The following is a 13,780-nucleotide window of genomic DNA, read 5'->3' as shown; positions in this document are numbered from 1 at the left end:
TAAAAAACTATAAAATAAATTCATATTTCAAAATATATTTTAAACTTATATGTTATTTAGCAACCCCAAAATGTACAGATGCATGATCCTTGAAAATTTAAGGAGAGATAGAGAAATGAGGGGAGGAGGAACATTTGTAGAACTAACAAAAACCAAAGTTTGTTTTTTTAAAATACTAGAACATTGATAAATGTAAGGAAAACAATCAGTATATTATATTTTTTTATCCATACCTGTGATTTCATTTAGTATAAAGAAGTGGGGAAATTTTCTCTATGAATGGAAGTCTTCCAATATTCTGCAACATAATTGTGTTAAGAAAGTTACTTGGGGAACCAAAAGGTTAGGGTGATTTACCCAATGTCATACAACCAGAATATTTCAAAGGCAGGGTTTAAAAGTAGGTCTTCCTAGCTCCTAGACTGTCTCTGTATCTCTTAGGACACTCTGCCTTAATCACATCAACAGGAAAAAACAAAAAATCACATGATTATTTCAACAGAGGCAAAAAAGCCCTTTTCTCAAAACTCAGAACTTACATTGGCATGTGAGAGTCTTTAACATGATTAAAAGCATAAATCTAAAACCAAAAGCTAGCATTATTTGCAATGGAGAAACACGAGTAGCTTTTCCAATACAGTCCAGAGCTAACCAATATTCTCGCTGTTTGACAAAGTGTTAGACATTATGATCACAACAGATTAGACAAGAAAACAAAGTTGAAGGTGTAAACATCAGCCAGGAGGAGATATCTATTTGCAAATGATGTGACATCAGAAAATCCCATAGTATGGACAAAGAAACTCATTGAGAAAATTAATAGCTTCAGTAAAGTAGCTGGATACAAAATAAACCTACAAAACCTATCAGAATTTCTAATCAGTACTACCAAACTAGGAAGAAGTGATGACAAAAAAAAATTCCATTCAAAATAACTATATAATGCATAAAATTTTATGGTTAATCCACCAATACACACCCAACATTTACAACTACAAAACACAACAGAAATAAAAATATGCACAAGTGGAGAAATAATTACTGGTCATAGTTGATCTTGGGCAATATAATAAAAATGATAACATCAAAATTAATTTGCTGTTTCGATGCCATATAAACCACCAATGGCTTACTTTATTATTAACTAAAACAGTAACAAAAATTCATTTGGAAGAGCAAAAGGTCTAGAATCTCAAGGGAAATAATGAAAAAATGTGAATTAACAGACTTCAAACTAAATTACAAAACAGTAGTCATCAAAACTGTTACTTTTTTAAAAAATAGATCAGTGAAATATATTAGAAAAGTGAGAAACAAAAAACCAGCGACAATAATTTCAAGAACTATTTGGGGAGCTCTCTTTTGGACAGGAACTCCTGGAAAAACTGAAAACCAGTTTGGCAAAAATTAGGTTTATAAATAACGCTACTCTTTACAGAAAAATAAACTTAAAATGGATCCACTATTCAAATATAAAAGATCACATCGTAAGAAAATTAAAAGGGATAAAGAGCAAGTACCTATTAGAGAGGAGAATTCTTAACCAAACACATGATAGAATAAATAAAGATAGAATAGATCATTTTAATTACAAAAAAATAAAAACTTCAATCAAACAAGGGATAAAGAGTAAAGAAAGAATAGATCATTTGAATTAAGTAAATTAAAAATCTTTTGCATAAATAAAATTAATGAGGATAGAAGTAAAAGAGAAACTGCATAATGGAAAAATATTTGCATCAAATATCACCAACATAATGCTGACATCCATGATTTATATGAAATTGACTTAAATTTATAACACCAGAAGCCAATTTCCAACTAGATAAGTGATCAAAGAATATGACCATTTTTTCAAAAGAAGAGTTTTAAGCTACATACCAATATTTGAAAATGTGCTCCAAATTACTAATATTAATAGAAACGTAAATTATAACAACTCCAAGTATAAATCGGATAATATGACAGAAGATGAGAATAGTCAGTGGTAGAGGGATTTTATAAAGACAGGTACACTAATACATCATTGGTAGAGTTGTGAATTTGTTCAATTATTCTACCTATTATTTTGGAATTCTGTGAGAAATGTAACTAAACTGTCTATACATACTCTTGAACCAATAATTCCACTTCTAAGTAATTATTTCAAGTAGGTCAAAGACAGAAACAGAGGTTCAATATAGATACCAAAAGATTCTTAAAAGAACTTTTTGGGGGGCAAAAAATTAGAAACAAAGTAGGTGATCCTTGATTGGAAAATGGATAATAAAATTATGGTATTTGATCACATATATGATTATATCAAAATATATCAAATAGGATATTTTACAGCAAGCATTTATAAGTAATAACTCAGAGAAATCAGGGAAGATTTGTATGGCCTAATGAACAATGAAAAGAAACAAAACAAAATCAAAGAAAAATTTACATAATATCTACAACAACATAAATGAAACAGTCACTAAAAGGAAGCCAGTCTCTGAGTGCCATTTGATCTTCTTTTCATTTCATGATGTTATATTCTAATTTTTCCTTTCATTTATTCTGATTGATGTGCATTTTTTGCCTTTGATGCTTACACAATCTGTTTTATTTATTATTTCTCTTTTTAACAAGAACACCTGGAAAAACTGGAAACGAGTTTGACCCCATGGAACATGAATTTTTTTGTCTTTGATGCCTACAAAATCTTATTTTATTAATTTTTTTATGTTATAGAATCAGAGTGTATGTGGTGTGACTTTAGGGTCTTAGCCAGATATTCACAGAACTTCTGTACTACTTTGTCCTCAGCAACTGATGTTAAAGCATAAACTGTGATTATTTTCATGGTGTTTATTTTTTCCAAATAAGAACTTACAAATCAAATCGACATACACTGATACTTTAATGCAAAGGTAGGAGCAGATGAGAATGGACTGAAATATATGAGAAAGTATAGTTCAGGAGAAACACGGGAGAGAGACAAAAGGCTTTAGATATTAGGGAAAAACAACTTGAGCAAAGGCACAGAGAAGAGCAGGCTGGCTTGCCTTCAGGAAATTGCAAAGTTCCTTTAATGACCCCAAACTTCTCCAGAAACAAAGATCTTTTTTTTTAATACTAACAGTCTACCTATGTTATTACTTGACTGCAAAACATGGAACACAATAGTCTCTAAAGAATTTTAAATTAATATTATACAGTACATTGAGGAGGCACGTGATAAGTAAATACTGGATGTAACATAGTAAATAAGGAACTTTGGAGAACAGGAGTAAAGGAAATGTATGATAGAAAAAGGAAATGGGCTGATCATATGGTGAGGGAGAGGAATGATAGAGCAGGCTAAATGTTCCATCAGTACTTGTAAGATATGAGAAAATGAAGAAAGCCCTTAGTACGTTGGGTGCATCTTCTTTACCAAATGCATTGGACAAGAGTAAAATAGGATAGACAATGATCTTCATCATTGGAAGGAATATTCAAATTCATGAGTATTTTATTATTTTAAATGGTGCCTCTAACACAATGGGTAGTCTCAGTTATTGGGTTTTTTTTTCATTTTTGTTTTTGTTTTCTTGAGGATTTTTTAATGTTTTTGTTTTTAATCATAATGAATTTTGACAAGGGAAGAAGATACTGAGGTTGGTTCTAAATAACTTTTCTAAGTCTGCGTCTGCCTCAAGATACCATGAGGTATCTTGAGCCCAATGTTGGATTATGAGAAGGAGGGAACAGTAGGTCCCAGAGTATATGAGTTTCAAGATGATTCACCCAAGTTTGCTTTTTATCTAGTTGGTGTCCTAAGGTCCCTTCAAACCAAATGAGCCTATGATTAATGTATGAGTTTTTCTATAGGATATCAACTTACGAGTAAAGTGGCCCAATGATATCTACTACAGTGATCAAATGAAGCTTGGTGGAGTTTTGGTCAACTCAACGCTTGTGGGAACAACTTTTTATATACTTATTGGTGAGTTTTTACATTGTTTTGCCAGCATTTTGGAAATAATATATTACAATTATCTTCAAGTAGAAAGTAAAAGTAGATTATGCATTGGCCATTTTCAGTTTATCATCCCATTTAGTCTCTAGCTTTTATTTTCTTTTATCTCCATGCTCACTGAACAAGATACTGATATGAGAAGAGACTGGGTCAGTTAGGAGATTACTTAAGAAGTTTGGAGTTCCTAAATAATTTATACAGTCCTTTGAAATTTACCAGATTAGTAAATCTGAGAGCCTAGGATCAGGAGCAAAGTTGCTGTCACATGGAAGGTATTTATGGGTGTCAAGCCCATCTTGGGGTCCAGTTTGGAGTCCTCCTCCTCCAACTTTTTTGCCTCTGTCACCAAAGTCCTGCCCCCTACCTTCTTCTTACCTTTTTCCACAAATGGACATGAGAGAGTAGAAGTCTAGCCCTAGCCCCTCTTGGCAACTGGATTCAAGGACCTCCTCTGGACTTGCTGCTCAATGTGGAGGCAAATAACTTCCATGCTCTACTTCAGTGTTTTGATCCTTCATAATATTTGAATGCCCAGTTTTCTGGTCCCTTATTGCAAGGGCCCTTTCCAAAGGCCAGGGCCTCAGACCACAGATGGAAATAGGAGCCAACTAGAGTATTTTCTGAGTGTATCATAACCTGTCACCCTGAGATGTGCCAAAGAAAGTGATGCCATATATGAGTTCAGTCAGCTTCTTGAAGACCTGATCACTAGATGTTTATTATTTCAGATTCCTAACCTGATTTCCTTGCTGGTTTAATACCTACTGTTTGAGAAGATATTGTCTGAGACAGTCATCCATCATAATACCACAAAATCATGTTATTTCAGAGTTAAAAGGGACTGTAATGGCCATCTGTGGCCCTGGAGCAGTGGTCTGTAAAGTAGGAGGCAGGGCGATGTGAGGGGCCATGGAATGTGATCAGTCAAAGGTGGAAAGATGAATTACTTCCCATCCTTCCCAAAATAGCCCCTCACCGGGCTTGCCTATCATACAGTAATATCTACCCTTCACGCATTGAAGCTTAGAACTCCCCCTTCACCCATTGAAGCTTAAAACTTCATTTCTTCTCCACTGTTGTACAAACTCCAAACCTTTTGAGCCAATCATTGGTCTCAGGACAGTTACAATCTAACCCTGATCAGAGTACCTAACAGGAAAAAATTTTTTATCAAAAAATATGGAAACCATTGTCCTAGAAGATCACAGTCAATTGGTTTTTCTGCCATCGCATGGCTAGTAAAAAGCCACATTGTTTGAATGCTGCACGTATGTTTGCCAGAAGACTGTTATGGAGAGCACTCACATGGAGATCAGAAGAAGCAACACTAGGACCCTCAAGGTCTCTCTGAAGAACTTTGGTATCGATTCTGAGACATGGACTGCCCACATCAAAGAAGGCACTGTGCTCTGGGAGCAAAGCAGAATTGCAGTGGCTCAAAACTGGGAGATGCACAAATTTAGAGACATCTCCACTACAAATGTTCTTATGGACTAATTGTGTCCCACCTATGGTAGGGCCACTGCTTGTGTTGGTCTGATCTGTCCCAGTTGGATGCACTATACCTTGACCCCAACGTAGTGATATCATTTTGGTCTTCTTCGAGAACAAAGGACAACAACCAATCAATAAATTCCTATCTCGTTCCCTCAAGACTTTATAATTCAGTGTCTGCATCTATCTCCTGCCACTGACTGCTCTTTCTCTTCTGTCCATCTCAGTCATACCTCTCCCTAGTTTCCATCTTCCTCTGCCTACCTCTTTCTTTGTGCTCTGGAATCTCTTTTCTTGTTTTGTGTCTTTGATCCCATCCCTTTTCTAGCTCTATCATCTTCAATAACTCCTTATCCACTGGTTCCTTCCTTACTGCCTACAGACATGCCCATGTCTCTCCTATCCTTAAAAAAAATCTTCACTGACCCTGCCATCTCATTGTTTTCCTTTGCTTCCTCTTTTCATAGCCAAACTTATCTTCACAGCAGAAAAGTCATTTGCACTCATTGCCTCCACTTCCTCATCTCCTACTCACTTCCTGACCTCTTGCAAACTGCCCTAATTTTGTAAAAGACATTCATCCTTACCTACAACCTGGGTAGATTCAGCAGCCTCAGAGTCATACTTTTTTCTTTGCCTCAGTCTCTCTGCCAGGACTAGAACTCATTTATTCCAGTTTGACTAGGTAGATTTGCAACAGACTATATTTAAACTTAATAAGTATACTATGTAATTGTTAGAAGATGTTCCCATTAATTACTGATCTTTTAATATTAGCTGAGTTCCAACATGGACTAAATATGAATTAAATGTGTTGGGTACACTTTCCTTTAGAACAGCACCACAAATAATACTTGTGTTCTGGATGATAATGAAATAATACTTGTGTTCTTGCTGTGAAATTCAGGCTCAGCAGGTAAATAAGTTGAGGTAAACTGAGAATGTCTTATTTCATCTTGAACTAGCCTAGAACTTATTACAGAATCTGGAAAAATCCATTTTCTCTCAGTCTTTGATTCTCAAATTGGCCAGCATGGGGTGAAGCAAACAGGATTTTATTCCTAATCCAGTGAAGTGAAAATGTTTGTAAAATCGTGAGATAAAAGTCAGTGTGATCTATGGTTGGCACCATTTGAATTCAATTCAACAAACACTTATCAAGCACCCACTACATCCCATGCTAGGCACATGGGAGAAAATACCAGACCAAAACATTCTTTGCCCTCATGAAACTTACCTTTTATTGAGGGATAAAACATACACAAAGGTAAGTAATTGTAAACTGATTTAAAGAAGGCAAGAACACTAACAAATGATGGGCAAAAGGAAGATCAGCACAAAGTTTTCGTAGAAGGTTGACGTGGGACATTATCATTGTCATTCATAGCCAGGGATCTCAGGGGGATATGGGAGACTTCCAAAGGATGTTACAATGAAACGAAAAGAAATCTAGTATAAAGTCCTGTCGTGACCAAGGTTTGAATCCCCTGGGTTTTTCAGCTGAGCCAGAAATTGCTTTTCTGGCAAAAGTCTCCACTTCCAAATACGTGCTCTGGTGACATAGGAAGACTAGCTGACGATCTTGTTTTCTGTCTGATTTGGCCTGGTCTGGAGCTCTTAGTTTTATCACCTCAACTACAGTCAGAAGTAATGCTGAGAAACTTGTTTACCTGCTCCATCGTGAGGAACTTCAGTTTCAAGATGAATCCATTTCAGCTTTTCTGCCTCAAATTATCATTTTCCAACAAGACTTTTGTGTATAACAGTGAATATGAGTAGGAGATATTAGGATGGTAACAATTATCAAGGGGAAAAAAGGGATGTGAAAAGGAAAATGGCATCAGAAAGTCTTTCTCCAGATGATCAGAGTGAAAAAAATGCTGTGCAGGTTGAGGCAAAAGGGAAAGAAGCAGGAATTGTAAGAAAGATAATGTAATGCTTAGACATCTAATTTGGGGGAGGAAAGAAATCATCTTTCCAGCTGATTTCAATGTAAAACCATTTATTTTCCAATAGTGATTTCCTGAGAATTAGAGGAGCTGTTTGTGTCTTTCTTTTGATTTGTTATTTGTTGTTGTTTCAGGCTGTGGACTTAATGTGAATAACAGCAACCCTACTATATGCATCAATGATCTCATCATAGAATATAATAAGAGACATAATAAAAATCTAAGTCTGTTCCGTGTGGATTATCTTATTGCAAGAACAATAACTGTGTTGGAGAGACTGATAGACGCATTTCAGGATAAAGGACCTAATGCAGTTCTTCCTCTGTATTATAAATACTGGGTGCACAGGTTGGTGGTATTTCTTTAAGCTTCCTTCCTTAGCTCTATTGTCAGAGAAATAGTTCATAAAAGGGCAATTTTGATGAGCCTTATAAGCATTCACCTGGATATTTAAAACCGTATTTTTCAAGCAACAGCCGTGTAATCTTATAAAATCTCTATTTTTTTAAACTCATAATAATATTAATCAGAAATAGTAGAAGAATCAGTTTAATTTGCGGGTTTCCCCCCCCCTCACATAATTGCTTCCACACTGAAAACTTCTTTTCTAAATAACTTCTTAGAAAATTTTTTTTCCAAATTTTTTCGAATTTAATTTTTTTCAATTCTCCGTATCTTCCCATCTGCCCTGATTTATTTTATTTTTAGAACAGAACAAAACTGGAATTGAAAAAAATCTTTTTTAGTTCTTTAGGTAGAGTTTCAATTGTGTAGGAAACAAAGGATAGGTTATCAAAATCATTATCATGTAATATATAAAAACTTGAAGAGGAACATCACCTTTAAGAGAAGAGCTTCATGACTCTTGCATTTTTATTGGTCTTTTTATTTTACTTAGTTATAAAAATAATTCAAATCTCACAAAGTCTGATAAATTTCAGCTCTTAAGCCCCTCCAAAATAACTGTAACATAGTTTTGTTTTGCATAGATTGTGAAGATTTATGCATTTGTATGCCTTAACTAGTTTTCTTAAAATGTTATATCATTATTTCCAAGTAATTAACTCCATACTTTTGTTCTACAGTGGTCAGCAAGTCCGTCTCGGAAGCGATGAGGGGCCAATGGTATGGATTGTTGGCATCGATGATTCTGGCTTCCTTCAAGTTCATCAGGAAGGTGGGGATGTTGTGACTGTGCATCCAGATGGCAATTCTTTCGACATGCTGAGAAACCTCATCATCCCCAAAAAGCAGTAGTCAGAGGAGCCAATGAAATGGCTGCTCATTATGTCCGGCACTCAACTGTCATGATCACAATGACACAGTATGCCCCATCTAGTTGAAATTAGTTTAAGGCAAAAGTGCACAACCACCTGCAAATAACATTCCTGTTTGATTTCTTAGGTCTTTCCCAAGCCCATAAATCATGAAGATCTGTTTGGGATTGTGGGTGCTAGAGGTGTTTTCCTTCTTTAGTTACTTTTCTCATGCCTTTTTGTTTCTTTTTTTGTTTACCATTTATTTCTGCCTCCTTTTGAGAAGAGTCACCAGCCTTTCTCTTCTCAGATTTAAATTGGTATTTATTGACATATGTAGCTCTTATTTAGAAATAGTAAGGGGAGAATTTAGATATTTTCACAATAGTAAAGACCTCACCACGTTCCCTTTAAAAAGAATAAAAGCAACAGTCCTCCAGTCTTGAATCATTGCTCAGTTATAGGGGGTATGGTAATATTCTTTCTCATCAACTAGGGAGATATTTTGCAAAGAGGACATTGTTAACACTTGGTGTATGTTTTTATTTCTTTGTTAAGAAAAAAAAAGAGAGTAAACATTTTTCAGAGGTGGTGCTTATTATTTATTTCATTGTCATTTGTTATACTTAAGTGGCTGAAGAAATTTAATGTGTGAGAAGAGATTGAAGATGTAGTAGAAAATCACTAATTTATAGCAAATTTATTTGGAGAGTGAGAGTACAAATTTCACGTGTTGAAATTTACTGCAAATTCAAGAGTTGAGTAAATTTTTGAGCTCAGACTCAAGATTTCTGAAGAATGAAATCAAGTAGGTGTTTGGTGGCGTGTGAAGCTGACGTGGGGGCACCAAGAGGGTAGAGTGTCTGATGGTGGCATAACGACAACAGCATGCATCTGTGTGTTATCCAGGGTGTTCCAAAAGACTTAGAAGTTTTAATCTATTAAAGTCAAAATTGCCTGAGATTTTTGGGACGTCCTGTACTCTAAGTGAGGATTGGGACCGTCTAAGATAGTTCTAAGTCTAGCTTTGAAATGTGGAAAATTCACTGGATCCTGATAATAACAGATTTTTAAAAAGATAACAGGTCAGATTAGCCTTTAATTCAAGACTGAATGGCTTATCTCAGCATTTGGTTTGTAAATTATAAGCTTTCTTGCTTCCTCATTTTGTGTTGTCTAGAAATAAAACTTTGAGCTGATTTAGATTCATTATTGGTTAGTTATTTTCAGGCTTTAAAGGATGTTAAGAATCTGATATAGAAAGAACAAAAGAAAGGAAGCATTTTTTTTGTATGTGTTTTCTATTCTAGTTGTGCTCCATGCTTCTTCCTTGAAATTGTTATCTTCATTTAACTTTTAAATCATACATGCTACTTGTCAACTATAACTTTTTGTCTAAGCTCTCCCCACCAGTCTTGGTGAAATAATTGGAACAAAAGTGGGATATAGCTCCTAGCTCTGTGCAAAACCTCTTTATTACATAATGACACTTTCTTTATACTATTCTTAGTCAGGAAGGTTGATACAAAAACTTCCGAGTTTCGTCATACAGTCTGACTACGCTAGTGAGACACAGACTCTCAGAAAGGAAATATTAACATACTTAACTAAGTTAACCAGTCTCTGGAAATCTAACATAAAGAAAACTCACCGATTTTGGAAACGAGGTTTCAATTGGAATTGGGGGAAAAAACAAAATATCTATCCTCCCAACATGCCTTCTTTTGGGATTAGTCACGAGTTGTGGTTTTTTTCCTTAATCTTTCACTGAAATTACAAAAATGGACTCACCTTTGAGAGGTAATCTTGAACTGAAGTAAAAAGTGAACTACCCCCTGTCTCCGTGGTGAGGAATTTTTTTCTTGAACCTCGTGACAAAAAGCAAGTCATCCCTTGGAATTGCTATCATTAATTTTTGAATCTCTTTGGGGAGGATTACTTAATGAAAAACATGTTTCTTTTTATTTTGTATTTTGGAAATTTTTGCTTTGGAAAAATGCTTTATTAAATTTACTTTTGAAAAGTAATGCAGTATGGAAGCATTAGAGTCCATAGTCACACTTTAATACTTTTGCCATTATGCTTTTAAATAGACTGTTCAGAATTGTCTGAGGAGACAAAACAGACTTTAATTGAATGCTGCATTTTTTATAAAACTGATTTTGCTTCTGATATACCAAAGAAATTGTTGTTGTTTTAATCCTATTCTATAGAATAGCTGCATTAAGGTCATTTCAATGTTTAACAGTTACTGTCAAGAAAACCAGAATAATTTTTAAAATTAATCTCATCTAAACTAGATTATTTAAAAATGTCATTGTTATAGGAATTTTTATATCCTTTCCACTCTCTTTACAAGACAAGAAAATAAATCTTAGAATTATTTCTAAATCAGTAATATAGTCATTGAGCAACTCCCAAATCCTCAGAAAATATGTAAAATTATTAAAACCTCTAGATTACTAGAGTCATCTCTCCGATTATAATGTGGTAATGATGGCGGTGGTGGTAATGGTGATGATGGGGAGGAGGAGAAGGGGGAGGATTACAAAGGCAGCAAGGTGGTTCAATGGATAGAGTGCCTGGAATCAGGAAGTCCTCAGTACAAATCTGGTCTCAGACACTTAGTAGATATATGACTCTGGACAAGTCATTTAACCTCTCTTTGCCTCAGTTTCCTCTCTGTAAAATATGGACAATAATAACCACCTACCTCCCAGGGTTGTTGTGAGTATCAAATGAGATAATAATTATGAAGTGCTTAGCACAGTGTCTGGCACGTAGTAAGCTATATATAACAAATAATATAAATGTTAGCTATTATTAGTTAGCTACCATTACTGTGAAAGTGGTTTATGGGACAGCTTGGTGACGCAGTGGATAGATATCCAGCCTTGGAGTCAGGGGGACCTGACTTCAAATTAAGCCTCAGACAGTTGACAGTTATTAGCTGTGTGACCCTGGGCAAGTCACTTAACCCCAATTGCCTCACCAAAAAGAAAAAAAAAAAAGTGGTTTATAATGTGCCTGGATTTGTTTTAAGAGTTTTTTCCTCAGCCTACCTTGGAGAAAAAGTGCCTCTATTGTACACAGCAGAACTATCAGGACTTTCTTTGGAGTACAGACCACCCAAGGAAATAGTATATCTGAATTATTAACTTACAAAGAGTAGTTATGTTTGTGGACATGTCTTATCGGGTATTGAAAGTTTCCATCTCTCCTGTTATCGTTTTTTAAGTCTTTAAAACGTTCAGAAATGTGGATATTTCCTGAGCTACCTTAGGAGTCAGTCCCTAGGACTTCATTAGAAAGAATCACAGTTAAAAGAAAGTTCAAGGACATATACTCAATGGCAACATTTTTAATCTTTTGGGAACATTTATTTGAAAGACTCTGGTGTGTGGGACTGGGATGGAATGAATATTTATGAAGTAAAAATATGAAATGGATATTTATGAAATAAAAACACCAATATTGCTTGGCAATAAAGGAGTAGCTTTTAATTTCAACCAAACAAAGGTTAAGTATCTGTGATGGGAGGGAAGAATGACCCCACAAACCCCTGCAAATAACTCTTGCCTTGAGGAGTAGGCTGTCTATGATCCCATGGGCAACAGCATTTTAACTGCATTCACTTCATTACTCAGCAGGTTGACGGATAAAAGCTAAGGGAGCAGATCATGATCATAACTGTGGAGAAAATAATGGATGTTCCCCCCCCCCCCCAGTGTAGGAAAAGAAATGGTAAATGAGAAGTTTTAAACTTGTTTGAACTTTGAACTCACAGAAAATTAATTTCTCCTTAATATTCAGAAACCAAAGACTCTTCTTATTTCTAGGAAATTGCTATACACACGTAATAAAATGAAATATAAACTTACATTTTCAACTTTGGAAGAACAGCCTTTGTAAAGTAATTACTTATAATAAATGAGCAAGGTTTTTGGAAAGGAAATGCATCAAAATAAATGGTTTGGACTTTGTTCCTATTCATGCTGTATATTTTATTTAAGACAACAATCAACCATGTTTGGTGATAGTTTTTATTAATATTAAAAATAAATGAAAAAATACATAATAAGGAATGCATATGTATTTGTAAGCATTAAAAGTTTGGGTGCTTTGGGGGTTGGTTTTGGTATATTTTTGACAGAAGTTTATTTTCATCACAAAAAAGTCCTAATGCTTAAACAATTAAGCTTAGTAGAAATAATAAAAAAAAACTCAGATGGTTTTAAAATAAAGTTATAATATCTAAAATTTTAGACAGCTAAAAGTATTTTGAAATATTTCTCCTTTCACTAAAATGGCTTAAGTTAGGATATAACATCCATTTTAACATATATGTGCTTTCAAAGGACTTATCACCTTTAAATATTGTGCTTTTTTTTTGGATAGTGTGTTTTTGATAACCAAGAGCTCAATAAAGAGCACAATAAAATTTTGTGGCATTCTATAATTTGTTCTATTACATTTTAATTATAGCATTATTCATACCTTCTTAAATGTTTCACTCTTCTAATAAATGAAAACCAGTAATCTCTTTGCTGCCCACTCTACAAAGCTACTCCATCCCTCTATGAGCCAGACATAAGAGCTTCTCTTGCAGAAAACTTTACCCTCCATTCTTGCTTCTACATTAAATATTTTTCTTAATACTGTTATTAATGTAATGCCTAGATTAACTCTGTGAATGTTGGTTCTTATCTTGGAGCAATTCTTTATAGGTGAATAAAAGATTAAAAAGTTAGCTCTGTAATGTGTTTCTTTAGAGTAGGAAACTTTCACTCTTATATTTAATTTGTTAATTACATGTGTACATGCTGTGTATAGACGTACATGCTCTGTCTTAAGCCTAGTAGTCCACATTCTCTCTTACAGATTGTTCTTTGCCTTAATAGAAATCCTTGCATAAGCTAAACATTTCCGAAAAACAAACAAAAAACATACATGATTTCATGCTTTCTGAATACAGCTCCAAAATGTTAATGATAAGATAGTCACAAAAAGGGTACTTTATTTAAATATATCAGATGATATTTCTTACTTGTCAGTCCTATACCTTTAAGGAATCATGATTTCCTTATGAAATC

The 13,780-nt window shown here is 34.6% G+C and overlaps 1 protein-coding gene across 3 annotated transcripts in view; it reads left to right on the top strand.

Annotated features, from left to right (window-relative positions):
* Positions 1-9,292, top strand: part of HLCS (holocarboxylase synthetase) — a 225,857-nt gene extending 216,565 nt beyond the window's left edge. For all 3 annotated transcript variants that reach the window (XM_027875605.1, XM_027875607.1, XM_027875606.1), the window contains 3 exons: positions 3,841-3,955; positions 7,566-7,779; positions 8,517-9,292. In XM_027875605.1, coding sequence (XP_027731406.1) covers positions 3,841-3,955; positions 7,566-7,779; positions 8,517-8,688 — 501 coding nt within the window. In that variant the 3' untranslated portion in view covers positions 8,689-9,292. The remainder of the gene's footprint in view (positions 1-3,840; positions 3,956-7,565; positions 7,780-8,516) is intronic.
* Positions 9,293-13,780: the final 4,488 nt, after the last annotated feature.

The sequence above is a fragment of the Vombatus ursinus genome, unplaced genomic scaffold (genome assembly GCF_900497805.2).
Source record: "Vombatus ursinus unplaced genomic scaffold, bare-nosed wombat genome assembly UNPS02014809.1, whole genome shotgun sequence".
Lineage (NCBI taxonomy): Eukaryota > Metazoa > Chordata > Mammalia > Diprotodontia > Vombatidae > Vombatus > Vombatus ursinus.
This window is presented reverse-complemented; position numbering and strand designations above follow the sequence as displayed.